General features: G+C 41.4%; 1 protein-coding gene across 2 annotated transcripts in view; it reads left to right on the forward strand.

Annotated features, from left to right (window-relative positions):
* TBC1D22B (TBC1 domain family member 22B) overlaps positions 1-23794 on the forward strand; it is a 75059-nt gene that overhangs the window by 29389 nt on the left and 21876 nt on the right. For both annotated transcript variants that reach the window (XM_050787674.1, XM_050787675.1), the window contains exon 8: positions 3151-3265. In XM_050787674.1, the coding sequence (XP_050643631.1) occupies positions 3151-3265 (115 nt within the window). The remainder of the gene's footprint in view (positions 1-3150; positions 3266-23794) is intronic.

Here is a 23794-nt window from a genome sequence, read left to right on the forward strand (position 1 = left end):
AGAGAGGGATGGTGGTTAAAATGCTGAAAATAATTTCTATTTGACTTTGGGTTGTATTTATAATTTTGTTTAAATATAGATGTCTCCACTGGTGGGGTCCCTCATGTCTTACCCATAGCATAAATAAGATTTTGAAGGTAACACCATTATTTTAACTATAAGATTCAGCTCATAGGAAGCTAAAAACCCATTCACGATCCCTTTATCCTCCCATACAGTTTTCCATGGTCAGCACTGCTTATTCCTCATTTTAACTTGGAGATGTTCAGAGACTTTTCTTTTACCTGTGCATGCTTACTCTAAATTTGGAGATGGGGAAAGTAGTCAGTTTAAAAGGCTTCTCAGCCAGGCATGGTGACTCACTCCTATAATCCCAGCACTTTGGGAGGCCAAGGCCAGAGGGATTGCTTGAGCCCACGAGTTTGAGACCAGCCTGAGCCCAGGAGTTTGAGACCAGTCTGGGTAACATAGCGAGACTCTGTCTCAAAAAAGTTACAGAATTAGCCAGGCATGGTGGTATGTGCCTGTGCTACTGTGCCTGTGCTATTTGGGAGGTTGAGGAGGGAGGATCTCTTGAGCCCAGGTGGTCAAAGCTGCAATAAGCCATGATCGTGCCATTGCACTCTAGCCTGAGTGACAGAGCAAGATCCTATCTCAAAAAAAAAAAAAAAAAAAAGGTTGGGGGCTGGTGGCTTCTCTTAGTAGTGCATCCTGAATACAATATGGGAACTCAAACTTTATTCTTTCCAATTTTTCCTGAATTACCATTTCATCTAGCAGGCTACAGTCATCTTTTTAATTTTTTTTTATTTTAACTTTTTAAGAGACAGGGTCTCACTCTATCACCCAGGTTAGAGTGCAATGGTGTGATCATAGCTCACTGCAGCCTCTACCTCCTGGGCTCAAGCAGTCCTCCTGCCTCAGCCTCCTAAGTAGCTGGGGCTACAATCATGCACCACCACACCTGGCTAATTTTTTTCTCATAATTTTTTGTAAAGATGGGGTCTTGCTTTGTTGCCCAGGATTGGTCTTGAACCCCTGGCCTCAAGCACTCTTACTGCTTTTCCTCTCAAAATGCTGGAATTACAAGGCGTGAGCCACCATCCAGTCTAGTAAAAATGCCAACCAAGAAGTAAAGAACTAAGTAACACTGAATACGGAAAGGCTTGCTTTGAAAACCTGAAAGATACCTGAGAATTGACTATAGTATGTAAAAATTACCCACACTAGTAGAAGAGACATAGGAAAACCTCCAGGGGTTCTCCTATCCACTCCTCTCTATAAGGCAGGATTATCCCAGACTTTTTCTACAGTGAGCATCCCATGGTCTCCCCTGATTACCAGGCTTGGTGCTCTTCAGTTTCCATCTCTTTGACCACTTCACTTTGACCGTGTGAGTGTGTTTGTGTTGTCCCACCCTTACTAGAGAGGATGATTGCAGGTCTCCTGATTCTGAACAGCTAGCTTCCATGTACTTGGCCATTGTTACAGCCAGGCACCAAGGATATGAGTATTTACAAGGAGCTGATCCTATGGAGTAGAAGCCCTTCTAAGTCCTTTGGAAAGACCAACCTGGAGGAGCTTTTTAACAGAGGCATCTAGACAGACCCAGGTCACAAGAAATACAAAGAAAGAGAGTGAGCCAGGGAATTCTTGAGACTTTCCTGAAAATGATGGTTCTAGCTTTGGCTGTGTTTTCAAGATAGAGGGGTCATTTAGCAACAGAGAGGAAATAGAGTATAAGAATGCTCCCATTAGAGTGTTGGGCTGAATGCAATTGAGGTTGCTGTGCCTTTTCCTCAACCGCACAAAGCAAATGGGTAGGTCTAGTGAAGGCAGAGAGGCCAGCTCCCTTCGAGGGAGGGCTTTCTTCTCACTGCCTGTGAAGGCAGCAGTGTTGACAGTGAAGGAAACCGTTTCTCAGCTCTGTTTGCCAGCTGTAGACACAACTATCTATGACAGAGGGGCTGGGGAGCATCCTTTATATGTCTCTAGATTCTCTATGTCCCTCCTACACTAGATAACCATCTCCAAAAACCATATAACGATTTCCTGTTTATTGGTCTCCCTGGGAGGTTTTTCTCCCTTGCACCTGCTTGAGAGGGCCTCTTCATTCTGATGCTGAGGTGATTGGCTGAGATTCTCCTGAGTCCACGTGCTTTCTAATCTCCTACCCTATCATCTGCATGTATTCACCATCACCTCTGTCATCTCTCTGGTGTGGTTCACAGAGACATGAGGCAGCCCAGTCAAAACCAGTCTCAAGAATGTGTCAGACTCAGGAGTTGTGGTCAACAGAATGAAACCAGGCAATGGGTATCATCAGGTTGAGAGAAGGTGGGGAGAAACTCAGAGGGCCTAATGAAAGCAAGGAGAGTATAGTTGAGTGGTACAGGGCATGATTCTGTAAAGGGACCATAGAGATCTTTCCTTTGTCCCCAGCCTAGGCCTCTGGCTTCTTGTGGCTAATACGCTAAACCCCAGGGTCTTTCCCATGGGGGCCCTGGCTGGTTTCTCTGTTCTCAAATACCCAGCTGTAGGAGTCCATAGGATTTTGTTTAACTTCCTATCCTTAGCAGATGTCTGAGTTGTATCCTGATATGTGAAGTGACTTCCTGCAATGTGCAGTCTGTCGCTTGGTCCTAGTCAGGCTGGGTTAGAATTAAATCTAGACCTCCTTTCTTCTCAGCAGGGAGAGTGGAGGGTAGTAGAGAAGGTATTTCCTCTCTAAATCCTATAATGACAAAAAAAAATTTAGAAAAAAGCATCAGAACTAGGATGTTCTGATATCTTGCTCTTGGAAATAGAAAACAGTATCTACAGATGAGAATGTGGTGGCCTGAATTAACAGCATTCATCCCAAATGTTTTCTAAGTCATTTGGGTTGCAATTCTTTCCTTTTCCCAATTTCGTATTATGGTGACCAGATAATGAAAAAATGAATAAAGAGCAAGAAGTATCTACCCCTACTTGAAAACAATTAGTGTATTAGAAACTTTTTGCATTTATATACTTCTTTATCCCACAGTATTTTAAAATTTTCCTAAACATTCTACACCAACCCAGAGGTAAATAGTGAAGTAGGTAAACGGAGGGAGGGAGTGTGTCCCCATGATTTAACACTCGTGTCTTTCTTTCTCATTTTCCTAGATCTTTGAAAGAATTCTATTTATTTGGGCCATCCGCCACCCTGCCAGTGGGTATGTCCAGGGAATTAATGACCTGGTCACTCCATTCTTTGTCGTCTTCCTCTCAGAATATGTGGGTAAGAAGCATTAGTACCAAGTTGAACAAGCTATTGCTCTTTCTTATCTGCCGTCTGTCTGTTTGTTTTTCCCAAGAGTCCAGCCAGTGGGTATGTCTTGCTAGAAAATAGATAGTGCCTTTGGAATACACAGCTAAAACTACTTTTAACAGCGATTGCTGCCTGGAATTTATCTCTTAAGATGGTCACAGATCTCACCTAAAAAGATCTGCTTTGTCACAAGAATGACCACATTGATATGTTTTGTAGTTTTATGGTTTATTTGAGATTATTTTAGGATTATTTTGAACTTGTTTCCGACTCAGGCTCTCATCCATGTAAACTGGAATTTTAGATTGGACATCAGGCCTGCACACTCCAGTTCACTTGCTATATCTTAGGAGCAGGATGTGGACATGCAGAGGACAAAAGGTTGTGGCACCAGAACCCAGCACATACAGGAAGTGATGGAATGGGCCAAGGAGAACTCCAAGACCTTGATTTCTCCCCACTCCTTCTTCACCTCTCACCCCACTGGGTTCTTGTCACTTTAGAAAGATATTTGATTTCATGGCAGCAGTTAGGTTTTCTTGTAGTCCCAGCCTCTGCCGGCCAGCCTAAGTTAAGCAGAGTCTTAAAGGAGTTGAGGATCCTATGTCTCTGTTTTGGTTTCCTTAATCACTTCTGCTGAGAGAGTCACAGGAAAACCCATCTGCCACGGCCTGATGCTTTGTTTCCTTAGGTAAGGAGAACCTCATGTAGGAATAAGAACATCGAAAGGGATCTTAGAAAGCCATTCACGTAATCCCTCATTTCACTGAGAAGTTTTGAGATTCTCTGTCTCCTTATTAGAGGCAGAGCTAGGACTAAAATCATTTTCTTTAGACTCTGAGGGTGGTGGATGATTGTGGTTTTTGGAGGAAGCCATTTGGAGGGGTTATGGGGTTGGGTGATGAGAAATGGGTGAGAGTGGAGCCCTTTGGAGAGGACAGCATAAGAAATGTCTCACTTGGTCTATCTTATCCAGGTTTTCCAATGGGGCTCAAAGGGATGATGAGGTCTTTCATGAGGCAATCTTGGAAAACTAAGGCAACTGACTAAGAAGGCTTTTTCTAGAGGACTTTTTACATCTTCCCCCCACCCCCCCGCCTTAATAGACCAACTTTTGGAAGCAGCATAATTCTACTGTGTTGTATAATTTTATCAAGAGAGCAGTTTAGCTGATCTGTTGGGATTTTTTAGTTGCTTCTTGCAGTAATAATTTTCTAAAATAGTATTGAAGAATGAGCCTAGGATGGTATTAACCCATTCATTAATTTACATTTGAAGTCTAAATGCTGTCATGAAATCTTGCTAACAGTGTTGTGCCAGTTAAAAATAATCCTCAGCAGCTGTAGTTCTGATTAGATATTTAATTATCTTGTTAGCTTTGTTTTTTGTATTTATATTTTGTTCCAAGCCTGTCTTCACTTTCTTTAGGTGCCCATCCCATTACTACCTCAACCCCATCAAGCAGTGTGCCTTTCTGTGATAGATATGACTGCTTTCTAATCTTGGTACAGGCATATCTTGTTTTATTGAGCTTTGTAGATATTGCATTTTTATAAATTGAAGATTTGTGGCAACCCTGCATTGAGCAAGTCTATCAGTGCCACTTTTCAAAAGCATGTGTTCACTTTGTGTCTCTGTGTCACATTCTGGTAATTCTCACAGTATTTTTAACTTTTCATTATTATTATATCTGTCATGGTCATCTGTGATCAGCGAACTTTGATGTTATTGTTGTAATTATTTCAGGGTGCCATGAACTGCCTCCATATAAGACAGTGAACTTAATTTATAAATGTTGTGTGTGTTCTGATTGCTCCACCAGCTGATCCTTCCTCATCTCCCTCTCCTTGGGCCTACCTATTCCCTGAGACACAACAATATTCAAATTAGGTCAATTAATAACTCTGCAATGGCTTGTAAATGTTCAAGGGAAAGGAAGTTACATGTCTCTCGCTTTAAATCAAAAGCTATAAGTGATTAAGCTTAATGAAGAAGGCAGGTCAAAAGCTGAGCCAGGCTGAAAGCTATGCCTCTTGTGCCAGTATGCCAAACTGTGAGCAAAGGAAAAGTTCTTGAAGGAATTAAAAGTGCTACTCCAGTGAACACACAAATAATATGAGAGCAAAATAGCCTTATTGCTGATATGGAGAAAGTTTTAGTGTTCTGGATAGAAGATCAAACCAGCCACAACATTCCCTAAATCCTGAGCTTAACCCAGAGCAAGGCCTTAACTTTTTTCACTTCCATAGAGGCTAAGAGAGGTGAGGAAGCTGCAGAAGAAAAGTTTGAAGCTAGCAAAGTTGGTTTTCATGAAGTTTAAGGAAAGAAGCCATCTCCATAACAAAAAGTGCAGGGTGAAGCAACAAGTGCTGATGGAGAAGCTGCAGCAAATTATCTGGAAGATCTAGCTAAGATCATTGATGAAGGCGGTACACTAAACAGCAGATTTTCAGTATAGACAAAACAGCCTTCTATTGGAAAAAGATGCCATCCAGGACTTTCTTTTTTAAATTTAATTATTTTTTTAAGAGACAGTAGCATGATCATAGCACACTGTAACGTTATACTCTGACTAAAGCCATCCTCCTGCCCCCTGAGTAGCTAGAACTGCAGATGCACACCCACCACACCTGGCTAACTTTATAAAAACAATTTTTGTAGAGAGGGGGTCTTAGTATGTTGCCCAGGCTGGTCTTGAATTCCTGGTTCAAGTGATCCTCCCGTCTTGGCCTCCTGAGTAGTTGGGATTACAAGTATATAGTAACCACTATGACCAGCCTGCTATCTAGGACTTTCATAGCTAGAGAGGAGTAGTCAGAGTCTGGCTTCGAAGGACAGACTGGCTCTCTTGTTAGGGACTAAGGCAGCTGGTGACTTTAAGTTGAAGCCCGTGCTCACTTACCATTCCAAAAACCCTAGAGCCCTTAAGAATTATGCAAAATATACTCTGCCTGTGCTTTATAAGTGGAACAATAAAGCTTGGATGACAGCACATCTGTTTATAGCATGGTTTATTGAATATTTTAAGGCCACTGTTGAGACCTCTTGCTCACAAAAAAAGATTTCTTTCAAAATAGCACTGTCCATTGACAATGAACCTAGACACCTGAGAGCTCTGATGGAGATATACAAGGAGATTAATGTTTTCATACCTGCTAACACAATGTCTGTTCTGCAGCCTGTGGATCAAGGAGTCATTTCAACTTCTGAGTCTTATTATTTAAGAGATATATTTAGTAATTTAGTAAAGCTATAGCTGACATACTTTCTTGAGATGGAATCTACTCCTGGTGAAGATGCTATGAACATTTGAAATGACAACAAAGGATTTAGAATATTATGTAAACTCAATTAGTAAAGCAGTGGCAGGATTTGAGAAGGTTGACTCCAATTTTTTAAAAAATGTTATTTATTTATTTATTTGGAGACAGGGTCCCACTCTTTTGCCCAGGCTGGAGTGCAGTGGTGTAATCATAGCTCAAACTAATCTCAAACTCCTGGGCTCAAGTGATCCTCCTGCCTCAGCCTCCTGAGTAGCTGGGACTACAGCTGTGCACCACCACACCCAGCTAATTTTTAAATTTTTTGTAGAGATGAGGTTCTCATTGTGTTGCCCAGGCTGGTCTTGAATTCCTGACCTCAAGCAGTCCTGCCTTGACCTCCCAAAGTCCTGAGAGTATAGGAGTGAGCTACCACACCTGGCCAGATTGACTTCATTTTTTAATTTTTTTTGTTTTTTTCAGATAAATAGAAAGTCTGGTTTTATTTTCACCGTTACATTCTTGTCAAGTGCAAGGTCAGCCAGCTAAGATTTCCAGTAATGACTGAGGTAATAACTTCTGCTGGCATGTCTTCTGAGTCGCCATTTCCTCCACTGATACTCATCCAAATAATAAGAGAAACACAATTGCAGTTGAGTTTACTATTATCAATGGCACTCTCATCAAAATTCTTACAGACTGAATAAGGTTCATTAGCTGAGATTTAATTCTTGGCTCCTCTCCAAAGCCATTGATTCCCTGGTCTGTTCCCCAGCCAAAGTTCCACATGGCTGGGGAGGCCTCACAATCATAGCAGAAGACAAATGAGGAGCAGAGTCATGTCTTACATGGTGGCAGGCAAGAGACTGATTTAATTTTGAAAGAAGTTCTACTGTGGGTAAAATGCTGTCAAACAGAATCACATGCTACAGAGAAATCTTTTGTGAAAGGAAAAGTCAATCAATGTGGCCAACTTCATTACTGTCTTAAGAAATTGTCACAACCAGCCCAGCCTTTAGCAACCACCACCCTGACAGTCAGCAGCCATCAGCATTGAGGCAAGATCCTCCAGTAGCAAAAAGATTATGACTTGCTGAAGGCTCAGATGATTCAGTAAATAGCATTTTTTAATAATAAAGTATTATTTACTAATTAGCAGGGTGTGGTGGCATGTACCTGTAATCCTAGCTACTGGAGAGGCTGATGCAGGAGAATTGCTTGAACCCAGGAGGCAGAGGTTGCAGTGAGCTGAGATCGCGCCGTTGTACTCCTGCCTGAGCAACAGAGGGAGACTCCATCTCAAAAAATAATAATAAATAATAAAGTATTATTTATTTGTTGATTAATTGATTGAGACAGGGTCTTACTCTGTCACCCAGGCTGGAGTGCAGTGGCATGATCATGGCTCACTGTAGCCTCAACCTGCTGGTTCAAGTGATCCTCTCACCTCAGCATCCCGAATAATTGGGACTACAGGGGAGTGCCATCACATTTGGCCAATTTTTTGTATTTTTTGTAGAGATAAGTTTTTGCCACGTTGCCCAGGCTTGTCTTGAACCCCTGAGCTCAAGCGTCCTCCTGCCTCAGGCTCCCAAAGTGTTGGGATTACAGGCGTGAGCCACCATGCCTGATCCCAGTCTTGTTTTATCTAAACCTGTATCCATTCTCTACTCCCTCACCATTGTGAATTATTTTGAGGCAAATCTCAATATCAAACATCATATCATTTTATGCATAAATGTTTTTATATGTATCTCTGAAAGGTATATATGTATGTACACACACATACATAATTTTTGGTTTGTTTTTTGAGACAGTCTCACTCTGTCGCCCAGACTGGAGTGCAGTGGCACGATCTCAGCTCACTGCAACCTCCGTCTCCTGGGCTCAAACAATCCTCCCACTTCAGCCTCCAGAGTAGCTGAGACTACAGGCTCGCACCACCATGCCTGACTAATTTTTGTATTTTTTGTAGAGACAGGGTTTCGCCATGTTGCCCAGGCTGGTCCTGAACTCCTGGACTCAAGCCATTTGTCCGCCTCAGCCTCCCAAAGTGCTGGGATTACAGGTGTGAGCTGCTGCACCTGGCCAAAGACATTTTTTAAAACACAAAGCCACAATGAAGTTATCACATCTAAAAAGTAGTAATAGCTCCTTTATGTAATCTACTATACAGTCGTATTCATAAATCTATTTAACAGTTTGAATCAGGGTCCAAATCAGAGCTGCATATTATACTTGGCTGTCTCTCCTAATCCTTCAGCTCCCATCCATCTCTCTTTCCCTAGGAGTTTGTAGTTGTAGCCCTTGTTTTTCTGGCCAAGAAGCAACATTACCCTGGTTTTTAAAGTACTTCACTATTTGCAAAGATCTTGGACATACCTGATTTCCTTTACTAGGGCCCAATGTCTGTTTAAGGTAGACGTATCAAGCCATTTTATAAGGTGAAAAATCCAAGACTCAGGGGTCTAATGAGCTTCTCAAACTCAAACCTAGGTATTTTGGTCTTAATACCTGTGCTCTTTATATGACTTGGTGGAATCTCAACTTCAGTCCTTGTCCTTGGACTTCTAATGGCTTCACCAATTATATTCAATGCTCTAAAGCAGGCAGCACCTTTCTTATTGCTCATCTTTAAAAAAAAAAAAAATTGTAGTAGAAGTATGCTTATTTAAAAAATCAAAACAACATTCTACTATAAAGATACATGCCCGTGTATGTTTATTGCAACACTGTTCACAATAGCAAAGACTTGGAACCAACCCAAATGCCCATCAATGATAGACTGGATAAAGAAAATGTGACACATTTAGACCATGGAATACTATGCAGCCATAAAAAGAATGAGTTCATGTCCTTTGCAGGGACATGGATGAAGCTGGAAACCATCATTCTCAACAAACTAACACAGGAACAGAAAACTAAACACCGCATGTTCTCACTCATAGGTGGGAGTTGAACAATGAGAACACATGGACACAGGGAGGGGAACATAACATATCGGGGCCTGTTGGGGGTTGGGGGCCTAGGGGAGAGATAGCATTAGGGGAAATACATAATGTAGATGACAGGTTTATGGGTGCAGCAGACCACCATGGCATGTGTGTACCTGTGTAACAAACCTGCATGTCCTACACATGTATTCCAGAACTTAAAGTATAATAAAAAATATATATATATAGAAGTGTTACAACACACACGCACACACCCCCAAGATAACTACAGTTGTTAACCTATTGTTATGTGTTCTTCCAGACCGTTTCCTATGTATGGATGGAGCTGCATGCATTGTTTTTCTTTACTGGGTTCAGAAAAATGAAATCAAGCTATTCATACTTTTCTATATTTTGCTTGTGTTCATTTAAAAAATGTCATACAGCAAGCTTTCCAAGCCTGAACATACAGATCCACTTCATTATTTTCATCAATTCCATTATTTCTGTAATAAGGCTTAACCAGTTTATTTAAGTTTTCTTCTCTAGAAGGACATTTAAGTTGCCTACAGTTTTTTGTTTTTTGTTTTTTTTTTTTGAGATGGAGTCTTGCTCTCTTGCCCAGGCTGGAGTGCAGTGGCGTGATCTCGGCTCACTGCAAGCTCCGCCTCCCAGGTTCACACCATTCTCCTGCCTCAGCCTCCCGAGTAGCTGGGACTACAGGTGCCCACCACCACGCACGGCTAATTTTTTGTATTTTTTAGTAGAGACTGGATTTCACCATGTTAGCCAGGATGGTCTCGATCTCCTGACCTTGTGATCTGCCCGTCTCAGCCTCACAAAGTGCTGGGATTACAGGCGTGAGCCACTGTGCCCGGCCTAAGTTGCCTACACTTTTTAGCTGTTGTAAGTAACATTGCAGTGAATATCCTTGTACATATTTTCTTGTGCACTTGTTAAAATACGTATTTCTCTGAAAGAGTCCTAGAAGTGAAATGACTAATCCTAAAAGCATGCCAAATAGGTACTACTAAATTATAATCCAAAAATGTTTATACCAGTTTGTACTCCAGCCACGAATGTGTGGATGCACTTTTCCTCACCTCCTTAGCAAAACCTGTGTATGGATGAAGTCTAGTGTATTTTACCTGTCTAGCAGATAGATCATGGTTTGTTTCAGTTTTTGTTCCTACTTTCTGGTCAGTGATACTATGTATCTTTTCTCATCTGTATTATCATTTTCTTTTGTGGTCTGCTGCTTTAATCATTAACCTGTTTTTTCTAATGGATTATTGACATGTCTTGTTTTGTAAGAGCTTTTTGTATATTAGATAAATTCATCCTTCATCTGCTATGTGTTAAAAATATTAGGTTGAATCATATAAATTGTTAATACTCAACCATTTTTTACCCCCCAACATGGGGATTTTATATAGTCCAACCTAATATTTTCCCCAGACCATTATTTATCTCTTAACTTTGCTAATTGTGTCTCTTTATGTAGAACTTACTAATTTTTATGCAGTCAGATCTGTCCAACAAGTATTTATTGAGCTGTCACTATGTGTAGGAGATAGACAAGGAGATAGACATGGCCTGCCCTTGTGGCAACTCCTGTCTGGTAGGGAGGCTCACAAACAAGTCACCAGATAATTGCAAACTGTGATGAAGCCTCTGAAGGAAGCAGCTTCTCCTTTAGGATTTTTGGATTTGGTATCTTGCTTAGGAACTCTTTCCTTCCCCACCTCAAGATTACAAAAATACTGGCTGGGCGCGGTGGCTCACGCCTGTAATCCCAGCACTTTGGGAGGCTGAGGCAGGTGGATTACCTGAGACCAGGAGTTCGAGACCAATCTGGTCAACATGGCAAAACCCCGTCTCTACCAAAAATACACGAATTAGCTGGGCATGGTGGTGGCTGCCTGTTTTCCCAGCTACTCGGGAGGCTGAGGCAGGAAAATCGCTTGAATCCAGGAGGCAGAGGTTGCAGTGAGCCGAGATCACGCCACTGCACTCTAACCTGGGTGACAGAGTGAGACTCTGTCAAAAAAAAAAAAAAAAAAAAAAAAGATTACAAAAATACTCTCCCATGTTTTCTTCTAATATTCTGGTGGTTTTAACATTTAACTTTCTAAATTCCATTACTGATTTATTTTCTTATATGATGAGAACTGAGATTTATAGTTACTATTCCAGTTGCATAGCTAATATTTCGACACCATTTATAAATGATACACCATCTTTTCACTGATGTGAAATCTCTCTATCTCTCTTCATAATATTACATACATTTAATTACATGGTTCTGCTGCTTTGTTGGTTTAATTTCTTTTTTTTTTTTTTTTTTTTTTTTTTTTTGAGACAGAATCTCGCTTAGTCGCCCAGGCTGGAGTGCAGTGGCGCGATCTCGGCTCACTGCAAGCTCCGCCTCCCGGGTTCACGCCATTCTCCTGCCTCACCTCCCGAGTAGCTGGGACTACAGGCGCCCGCCGCCTCGCCCGGCTAATTTTTTGCATTTTTAGTAGAGACGGGGTTTCACAGTGTTAGCCAGGATGGTCTCGATCTCCTGACCTTGTGATCCGCCCGCCTCGGCCTCCCAAAGTGCTGGGATTACAGGCGTGAGCCACCGCACCCGGCCTGTTGGTTTAATTTCATTTGTCTCCATTTCTATCCAGTACCACACAGCTTAGATTTTTTGAGTTTATAAAGTTGTTAAATTATTATTATTATATATTTTATTTATTTATTTATTTTGAGATGGAGTCTTACTCTGTTGCCCAGACTAAAGTGCAATGGCGCAATCCCGGCTCACTGCAACTTTCATCTCCTGGATTCAGGCCATCCTCGCACCTCAGCCTCCCTAGTAGCTGGGACTATAGGCATGCGCCACTATGCCTGGGTAATTTTTGTGTTTTTGAGTAGAGACGGGGTTTTACCCTGTTGGCCAGGCTGGTCTGGAACTCCCGGCCTCAAGTGATCCACCCATCTCGACCTCCCAAAGCGCTGGGATTACAGGTATGAGCCACTGCACCTGGCCAATTATTTTTTATTAGTGGCTTTTTTCTTTTAATTCCGCCCCCCTGCCCACCCCAGTGCCAGTCTCTTTCATTATCCTTTCAAAAAATACTGTCTTGGTTGTTCTTCCAGATGAACTTCTTTATTTTTCAGTTTTGTTTATTTTTTATCTTTTTCTTACAGTGATAAGAGCACTTAACACGAGGTCTACCCTCTTAACAAATTTTGTTTTTTGGTTTTTTTGGGTTTTTTTTATTTTTATTTTTTATTTTTATTTTTTAAAATTTATTATTATTATACTTTAAGTTGTAGGGTACATGTGCATAACGTGCAGGTTTGTTACATATGCATACTTGTGCCATGTTGGTGTGCTGCACCCATCAACTCGTCATTTACATCAGGTATAACTCCCAATGCAATCCCTCCCCCCTCCCCATGATAGGCCCCGGTGTGTGATGTTCCCCTTCCTGAGTCCAAGTGATCTCATTGTTCAGTTCCCACCTATGAGTGAGAACATGCGGTGTTTGGTTTTCTGTTCTTGTGATAGTTTGCTAAGAATGATGGTTTCCAGCTGCATCCATGTCCCTACAAAGGACACAAACTCATCCTTTTTGATGGCTGCATAGTATTCCATGGTGTATATGTGCCACATTTTCTTAATCCAATCTGTCACTGATGGATATTTGGGTTGATTCCAAGTCTTTGCTATTGTGAATAGTGCTGCAATAAACATACGTGTGCATGTGTCTTTATAGCAGCATAATTTATAATCCTTTGGGTATATACCCAGTAATGGGATGGCTGGGTCATATGGTACATCAAGTTCTAGATCCTTGAGGAATCGCCATACTGTTTTCCATAATGGTTGAACTAGTTTACAATCCCACCAACAGTGTAAAAGTGTTCCTATTTCTCCACATCCTCTCCAGCACCTGTTGTTTCCTGACTTTTTAATGATCGCCATTCTAACTGGTGTGAGATGGTATCTCATTGTGGTTTTGATTTGCATTTCTCTGATGGCCAGTGATGATGAGCATTTTTTCATGTGTCTGTTGGCTGTATGAATGTCTTCTTTTGAGAAATGTCTGTTCATATCCTTTGCCCACTTTTTGATGGGGTTGTTTGTTTTTTTCTTGTAAATTTGTTTGAGTTCTTTGTAGGTTCTGGATATTAGCCCTTTGTCAGATGAGTAGATTGCAAAAATTTTCTCCCATTCTGTAGGTTGCCTGTTCACTCTGATGGTAGTTTCTTTTACTGTGCAGAAGCTCAAAAATCACAAGCATTCTTATACACCAGTAACAGACAAACAGAGAGCCAAATCAGGAATGAACTTCCATTCACAATTGCTTCAAAGAGAATAAAATACCTAGGAATCCAACTTACAAGGGATGTAAAGGACCTCTTCAAGGAGAACTACAAACCACTGCTCAGTGAAATAAAAGAGGACACAGACAAATGGAAGAACATACCATGCTCATGGATAGGAAGAATCAATATCGTGAAAATGGCCATACTGCCCAAGGTAATTTATAGATTCAATGCCATCCCCATCAAGCTACCAATGAGTTTCTTCACAGAATTGGAAAAAACTGCTTTAAAGTTCATATGGAACCAAAAAAGAGCCCGCATCTCCAAGGCAATCCTAAGTCAAAAGAACAAAGCTGGAGGCATCACGCTACCTGACTTCAAACTATACTACAAGGCTACAGTAACCAAAACAGCATGGTACTGGTACCAAAACAGAGATATAGACCAATGGAACAGAACAGAGTCCTCAGAAATAATACCACACATCTACAGCCATCTGATCTTTGACAAACCTGAGAGAAACAAGAAATGGGGAAAGGATTCCCTATTTAATAAATGGTGCTGGGAAAATTGGCTAGCCATAAGTAGAAAGCTGAAACTGGATCCTTTCCTTACTCCTTATACGAAAATTAATTCAAGATGGATTAGAGACTTAAATGTTAGACCTAATACCATAAAAATCCTAGAGGAAAACCTAGGTAGTACCATTCTCTTAACAAATTTTGAAGTGCACAATACAGTATCATTAGCTGTGGGCACATTATTGTACAGCAGATCTCTAGAACATACTCATCTTGCACACAGTTATCAAATTTGTACCCTCTGAACATCAACCCTCTGTTTCCCCTTCCCCCAGCCCCTGGCAGCCACCACTCTGTCTGTTTCTATGTTTGTGACTATTTTAGATACCTCATGTAAGTGGATTCGTACAGCATGTGTCCTTTTGTAAACCAACTTTTACTTTGCATAATGTCTTCCAGGTTCATCCAGTTGAGCTTGAGAATCAACTTTTATCAAATTTAGGAGTGGGGAACCTTTTATTAATACAGTTTTTATTGGAGTTGCAATAAATTTATAAGTTACCATTTTTGTGGGGTTTTTGGTAACAGCTTTATTGGGATGGACTTCATATGCCAAACAGTTTAGTCATTTAAAGGGTACAGTGAATAATTTTTAGTACATTTACAGAGTTGTATATCACCACAATCAATTTTAAAACATTTTTTATCACCCCAAAAAGAACACTCGTACTCTTTAGCCATCACCCCTAAGCCTCCCAGCCCCTGTATCCCTGGGCAACCACTAATCTTCTGTATCTAGGGATTTCCCTATTCTGGACATTTTATATAAATGGAACCACACAATATGGAGTCTTTTGTGTCTGGCTTTTATTTAGCATAATATCTTCAAAATTCATTCATGTTGTAGCGCGTGTCAGTACTTCATTCTTTTCTATGGCCGAATATTCTATTATATGGATGTACTTCATCTTATTTACCTGTCACTTGCTGGATATAAATTAAATTTCAAAGAAATACAGACTTCTCACCCTCACGCGTTTCTTGAACAGACATAGATACAACATTGTGGCCATCAAGCATCATTTTTTTGTCTGGGCAATAATGCTTCTCTTCTGTATTTCTCTCATGGTGGCATATCTGGATGAGGCAGCTGCTGTCAAAGGTTTTTTCTATGGCCCTCCTGGTGTGACTCTCCCTACTGTAGGAAGCCTCAAGTGTCTTTCTCATGGAACAGGCCAGCAGTTGCCCTCATTATCCTGGGCAGGTCTCTCCAGGCAGCCTTACCCCACTGCCCCATCTCACTGAATCATAGCATGGGGGATCTGCCCTAGTAGAGTCATGGGGTCCACACGCCACTGGGACGTTATTTGGCTTCTGTCATATCTCTTCCCCTACCTATTCTCTACCACCTCTATCACTTTTAAAAATTAGTACCTGAGCCTGCTTCATGCTTTATGCCATGTTTGTTGTAAAGTAGTTGGAAACAGTGAGTTCCAGTGATTCCCCTGTGAGTTGATAGAGAAGTTGTCTATAGCTCTAGCCTTGCCGCCAAGCAGCTTCTTTATCTGCTGAAGCCAGCTGCTCCTGTAAAAGTGGGTCCTCTGCAGATAAGCCAGCTGTGTCTGGGTCTAGTGGTGACAGTGCTGCAGGTGTGGGGGGTCACCCCTGGGGAGATAAAGTCTCTGGAATCTTATCTCTGAGACTGGTATAATTCTAAACTCTTTCCTCCAAGAGCTTTTAGGCTTAGGCAATATTAGCCTAGCTCTGAACTACTAAGGTCCAATTGACCATGTTGCTGTCATCAAAATAAACTGCTTAACAGGAACAACAGAAGTGATTCATATAAGGAAGTCATGTAGAAGAGCAGGACTCATGATGTTTCCTATTTCAAAAGAAGAGTGGTATCTGATGATATTTTTGGGTACAAAATGCAACACCAATTATCAAGTAACCTTTTCTCTTTTCCTCTGCATGAAACAGCACAATAAGATTTTCACCGTAGATTTTACCTGGAAGCATGATGGCAGTGGAACTCTCAGAAAGGAAGTCCTCCGCAGACCTCTGACTTGTGTCCAGTTCCCTGCATGACATTCCACGTGATTATGTCATAGATGATCACTTAGGATTAGCTAGGCTACACATAACAGGGAACCCAAGTAACAGTTCCTTAAGTAAGATGGAAAAGCTTATTTCTCTCACATTAAAAGTCCAGAGGTAAGTAATCTGGGGCTTATCTGCTGCTCCAAAATATCAGAGATCCAGGTTCCTCTCTCTCATTCTGCAATCTTCAGCATGTGGTTTCTTTCTCATGATCCAAGAGCTGTTTGTGCTCCAGCCATCACATCTATATTCCAACCAGTATAGAGAAGGAAAGGAAGCAAGGCATACTTGTTCTGTTTAAGAACATTTCTGAAAGCGGTGCATGACTCTGGGGCTTGATTCTCTTTTGTCTGCACTTAATCTTGTGGACACACCTAGCAGCAAGTGTGGCTGAGAAACAGTCTGTCTTAGGTGGCCAATACCCTTAGGGGTCCTGTTACCGAGGAGGAAGAAGGGAACAGTTATTTTTAGGCAATCTTTGCTATTCCTAGGCTCCTCAGACTCTGTGTTTGGCTCTTCTCCTTCCCTTACCCAGGCACCCTTTTCTCTTAGTTGGCAGCATTTCCTGTCACCTAAGTCAGAAATGCTAAGAATTCTTCATGATTCTGTTTCCTTGCTCTTTGATATCCAATCATTTACAAAGGTCTGATGATTTTACGTCCTAAATGTTTCTTGATATGCTTCTTCTTCATTCCCACTATGCATGCCCCAGGTCAGGCCTGGATTGCTGAACCAGCCAAGCATGTTTTCTCACCCCCGGTTTTATCTCCTTCACACCAATCTTCCACACCATTCAAACACAGACTCGCCCATACAACTCCTCTGACAAAAATCCTTCCATCACCTATAGGTTAAATGTCCAGGTTTTCTAACTTGGCATGCAAAGGCCCTGTGACCTGCTCTCTGCTTCACCCCTCAAACTCAGCAATCCAGAATGGACATTGTAAATGTAAAGCCTTATCCTGCACCACCTCTTTATCTCCTGAGCTAATCTTTGTGTACCCTTTAAGACTCCCCTTCCTCTTAGAAGCCTTCCCTGGGGTCCCCCGACCCCCGGCATCCAGTATTGCTATTTCTGTCACTCTGTAGATTTCTCCCATGGCACTTTTGAGACCAAAGAGTATTTTAAACATCTTCATATCCCCAGTACCTTCATTTTGGCATCCAAAATAGGCATTCCACACATGTCCAGATGAATGAGAGAATGAAAATTCCATGATAACTGCAGAATACTCAGAAATGAGTACAGCTTCACCAGGCTTGGCCACTGGAGGGCAGTGAGTTACACTTTTCTGATTCTGTGCCGAATTAGCCGAAGTTCTCTCTCCCCTAAGAGATGGAGGTGGAGCACCACCACTTAGTCAACAAGTCTTTGATGAGCACCCACACGTGCAGGGCACTGCTGTAGTCCTGGGAGGCGGCATCCTCCATCTTACATCTGACTCTTTGCACATGACATCAGCTCATGCAGTCTGTTCTTCCCTGTCTGGCTAGGCCAAAGATGAAACTGGACAAACTTTATTATTGTCTCAAGAGGATATTCCTTTTCTGCTTTTTAAAATGTGAACTTTATATTAAATTGTACATTTAGAAAAGTGCATCTATCATACATGCCCAGTTCGATGAATTTCCCCAAAATAACCAGCACCCATAGCAAGACATGGAACGTTTCTAGGACTTCAGAAGTCCCCTTGTGTTCCCTCCTAGTCCCTACCCCGTCCTCTCCTCCCCTGCCCCTGCAAGGGTAACTACTTTACTGATTTCTAACACCTAGATTAGTTTTGCCTATTTCTAAGCTTTATCTGAATTGAATCATACAGTAAGAACTTTCCACTTTAATGTTGTTGGTTTGGAGGGAATTGGTGGGGAGTGGGCTTGATGCTGAATTTTTAGCAGCCACCCTATTTGGGACTCAAGCTGCCTCCTGGCCCCATCTTCATAGATGAAGTAGTCTCCTGTGTGATAGGCAGCTGAGAAACATTGAGGGTCTTCCCAGCAGTGTGTGGAGATAGCCCAGCCAGGATGCTGAGCTGCTTTCAGTGACATTTGAGGACGGTGTGTGCGTTTGGTGGGGTGTCCAGTGCTGGATTTCCTATCATTGGAGGAGGTAAGCTCTCCAAGGGCAAGTTGTGGCTTATCATTTCTGAGACTATAAGACTTAGCCTGGTCCTCTACCCTGGCAGTGAGCTGAGCAGGGTGTGGTACGCATTTGCTCTCTGTCCCTTATCTGACCCCAGGGATAAGTGAGAAATCGTAACAGGAGAAGTTGAGGTATGAGCAGCTGACATTGGCACTGGGGGTCCTGAGCCTCCCAGAGCCTGTTCACATCCACGGCGTCTTAGTAACAGGCTGCCCATCTCTGGGAATGGTCTTTGGGCAGGTCCTGGAAGGTTAAGTATGTGCTGGACCTTGCCTTTCCTTTGCTTCCTCTTCCTTTACCCCATAGCCCGAATACTCAGAGTTTGGGCTCATATAATCTGGGATCCTATAGCCAATGTCAGGAGGCTGACTTAACCAGCAGCAACTAATGTTTGCAAATGAAAGTAAAAGTAATACAGCAACTTAAGGAAAACAGTGAAAACTTGGTGGTACGTTGGTTTTTAAAATTAATTTTAACCAGAGCATCATGATACATGTATACCTGTGCTATCTCATACTGAGCAGCCAGAGTTCATGTATTATTCCAAGTTAATAGTCACCACCCTGATTGACAGGCACAGTGTCAGAATGCTGTATGGTCAGCTAAGCAGCATCTTCAAAATAGCACATCTCCTCTGACAGTCAGAAACATGGGCCTCACGAAACAGAACTACCTCCCAGTGGGTCTCTTCTCCGTGGGAATCTCGGAATAAGTCTTTCCTCCAACCATCTCATTGGAGTGGCCATGTCTCTCAGAGACCAGCTTCCCCTGTCTTTGTCAGGTGGTTTGGCTTTCCCAGGTTTAGTGAGGGGCCTCTCCACCCTCTCTACACTTACAGGTTTGCAGTGCTGTTATTGTCTCAGCTGCTCCCATGAGGTACTTGCCTGAAAATGCCAGATGCATAACACCCAACAATATGTTTATATATAGCACTTGAACCAGTTTAAAATTATTACATAGAATAAGATGAATTCTTGATGGTTTTCTTAAAACTATTTTTTTCTGGATGAAATATTTGTTCCTGTTTTAAGGGGTTCTTTAGATGTATGGTTGAAAAGGATTTTCTATTTTTCTCAGTTTACTTTTGTTATCAGACATTTTTTTTTCTTTTTTTTTTTTTTTGAGACGGAGTCTTCTCTCTCTGTCGCCCAGGCTGGAGTGCAGTGGCGCAGTCTCGGCTCACTGCAACCTCTGCCTTCCGGGTTCAAGCAATTCTCCTGCCTCAGCCTCCTGAGAAACTGGGACTACAGGTGCCTGCCACCATGCCCAGCTAATTTTTATATTTTTGTTAGAGACGGGGTTTCACCATATTGGCCAGGCTAGTCTCGAACTCCTGATCTTGTGATCCACCCGCCTGGACCTCCCAAAGTGCTGGGATTACAGGCGTGAGTCATAGCACCCGGCCTATTATCAGAAAATGTTACACAAGGTATTCTTATGAGTCCAGTTCAACAACAACAACAACAAGGACCCGGATCAGGTAAACCAGAGGCTTTGGAAAATAGAAAGGCTATCTGCAGCTGAGACGCTGGAGCGTCTTGGTCCGGCTGGTCAGGTTGAATCATGCTGGCCCACCAGATCACATCTAGAAAATTGCCCTGAGATCACAGATGGTTCCTGGGAAATGCCTAGACCAGTGAATAGACAAGTTACTCTTGTCAGTATAGGCAAAACCAGTTCTTCCCAAAGCTGTCAGGGAATTTTTCAGGCATATATTAAGCTGATTTTTTAGGACTGGGGCTCAGAGTTCTTAGAAAACTAAACAGTTGACTGGAGCCATCACTCAAGTATATTTCATCAGCTAATAAATGGGCATGTTCTTTGTCAGGCCCAGAGTGGCCAATTTCATTTTTATGAAGAGCTTTTGGGTTTCCTCCTTTTGGATGCCTTGCCTCTTAAAATAGCCGTAAAATATCCCTTCAAATCTCGTTTCCTCCCATCTGAGTCCTGCTGCTGTATGCTCTGTCATGACAACCAAAGACGCTGCCCTCACTCGAGACTACACTGCTGGCATGGTTTCCCATTTCAGCTTCAATTATATGTTGAATTTCCTCAAGTGGACGCTTAATGATCCTTCTGAACAGATTGTTTATGCTGAATGAAGCCCTTCAGAGAGCATTTGCTCCTCCCTTTCTCCGCTGCTTTTTGCTGGTGTACTCAGCTCACAGTTTTTGACTAAATGTTTGAATTTTATCCTCCCAGCAGGCAGAAAAATAGAACTAAACCCTCCCTCCCACTCTCTGAAGTGCTAGGGAGCTATCTCACTGGCTGTGAAAACAAAGGGCTAATGGGCAAACAACAGCCCCCAATTCAGGGCCCCAAAATAGGGTTCAGTGCCTTGTCTGTTATTCCCTTTGCTCCCTAGATGGCTAAAGGTTTGGAGTGGGTACAGTTACCGAGCATGGCACCTTACCAACTTATGACCTCATGTTGTTAGTCAGGTTTTCCTCCTTAAGATGAAACGCAGAAGTAGAGAACTTTTAAAATTGACTTATTTTTAAAGTATGTTTTGGGATGGCAGGTATATCAGGATTAAGTTTGGCTATGAATAATATAGATCCAGAATATCAGTGCTGGCTGGGCATGATGGCTCACACCTGTAATGTCAGCACTTTGGGAGGCTGAGGTGGGAGGATCACTTAAGCCCAGGAGTTCAAGACCAGCCTGGGCAATAATGTAAGATCCTGTCTCTTAATTAAAAAAAAAAAAAAAAAGTGCCAGGCGCGGTGGCTCACGCCTGTAATCCTAGCACTTGGGAGGCCGAGGCAGGCAGATCACGAGGTCAGGAGATCAAGACCATCCCGGCTAACATGGTGAAACCCCATCTCTACTAAAAATACAAAAAATTAGCCGGGCATGGTGGCGGGCGCCTGTAGTCCCAGTTACTCAGGAGGCTGAGGCAGGAGAATGGCGTGAACCTGGGAGGCGGAGCTTCCAGTGAGTCGAGATCGCGCCACTGCACTATAGCCTGGGCGACAGTGCAAGACTCCATCTCAAAAAAAAAAAAAAAGTGGCTTAACTAAGATAGAAGTGTATTTGTTCCTTTGGTAACAATAATAATTATGCCAGCTAACATTTATGTAATGCTTATTTTATGCCAGGCACTGTTGTTAGCACTTTTCATATGTTAACTAACTTATTTAATCCATAAGATATCCTATGACATTGGTACCGATATTACCACTTTAACACATGAGGATTGAGACACAGAAAGTAAAGTCATTTGTGCAAAGTCACATAGCTACTGAGTGACAGAGCCAGGACTTGAGGTCTGCAGTCTGGCTCCAGAGTCTTCTCTTAGCCACGTGCTTGCTATTCTGTCTGACAAAAAAGCCACAGGTCACTAGGGCTGATGTGACAGCGATGATCCTGTTGCCCCCAGGAACTGGGGCTCTTGCTCTTTTTTTACCCTGCTATGTGCGGTTTCCAATTCTGCTTGTATTTACATTGCAATGTTCTGGAATCCTAAAATGCCCAAGTTGGAAAAGACCCTTCAATTTATTATGGAGCTCTGGATCTTCCTTTGGGAAATGTGTATGAGGAGTGGGGGTGGTTTTTGTCTCGATCCTTCCTTGTGGGTTTCACTTTTTTCCAACAACCCTATTCTCGTAAAGAGGGGGCTGCTGCCTAGGATGGATTAGAAGTCATGCTCATGAATAGGGAAAGGGCTCTCCTCCTTTGTGCATTGTTGTGAGGTTAGTCCTGGAGAAGAGTCTGCCTAAGCCTGTGACCCAGAGCAGTTCTCAAAGGAGACAGTTCCTTGGAGCATTGTTTATGGTCATAAGAGTTGGAGGCAACCTGGGTATATCCATCCCTGAGGGAATGGATAAAGTGTGATGGAAGCACACTATGCAGCAATGAACTAGAGGCATGTACAGGAACACAGACCTTAGAAATGTAACATGAAGCAGAAAGTCAAAGGAAGATCCTGAGCTGGGTTTTACAGCCCAATATAATTTAACTAAATTAATTAATTATATAATATTAAAATATAATATAAAACATAATGTAAAATATTAGATAAAACAACTTAAATGTAATATGTAAATATATATTATAAAATATATAAAATATATAATTATTTTAATATAATTTTTAATTATATTTCATATATATGAAATAGAAATATATTATATATTTATATTATTATTATATAATGTATAATATATTATATAAATAAATATAAAATATATAATATATTGTATAAATATAAAATATAATTATATTTTAATATAGCTTTGTCTATATAGATATAAGTATATCTCTATAGATATCTACAGAGATCTATAGATTGCTATAGATATATAATCTATATCTGTATATAGATATCTAGATCCATAGATCTATATATAAAAATTTACTTACATATATTTTCAAATGTGTATATATACTTCCATATATAAGAAAACAAATATGTATATATACTTACATACATTAAAAAAAAACCACTACATAGTAAATGTTTAAGTTAAGATACAATAAAAGAATAAAAGGAATAATAGGAATGCAAGAAAAATAATAAAAGGAATAATAGGAATAAAAGAAAAATGATATTTCCTGGAAGAGTTTTTTTTAATATGATTTCTCAGTTGGGCATGGTGGCTCACACCTGTAATCCTACCACTTTGGGAGGCAGAGGCAGGCAGATCACCTGAGGTCAGGAGTTTGAGACCAGCCTGGCCAACATGGTGAAACCCCATCTCTACTGAAAATACAAAATGAGCCAGGCGTAGTGGCTCATGCCTGTGATCCCAGCTACTTGGGAGGCTGAGGCAGGAGAATTGCTTGAACCTGGAAGGTAGAGGCTGCAGTGAGCTGAGATCGTGCCATTGCACTCCAGCCTGGGTGACAAGAGCAAAACTCTGTCTCAAAAATAAAAATAAAATGTGATTTCTCAAATTGATCTTTATATGCTATCCAGATTTTTAGTTTCTGCAAGTTTAGTGTTGTTTTACAAAATCTTCTTTATTCTTTTTTGGTGATAAACGGCAGATGTAGTCAATTGTGGCTCTTTTTTTTTCTAAGATACTGTGCATGTAAAATGACTATAAAAATTATGCTTATTATAGAAATTTTGAAAAGTCCAATAAAGCTTTAAGGAAATAAAATCCTTCATTCGTACCACCTGGGGAATAAATACTGTAAACCTTGCGATGTTTTGTCTTTCCTCTGTGCTTATATAAACACATAAATATTGTATGCACAGTACGAAAGTATGCCAT

Source organism: Macaca thibetana, chromosome 4 (assembly GCF_024542745.1).
Source record: "Macaca thibetana thibetana isolate TM-01 chromosome 4, ASM2454274v1, whole genome shotgun sequence".
In the NCBI taxonomy this organism is placed as follows: domain Eukaryota; kingdom Metazoa; phylum Chordata; class Mammalia; order Primates; family Cercopithecidae; genus Macaca; species Macaca thibetana.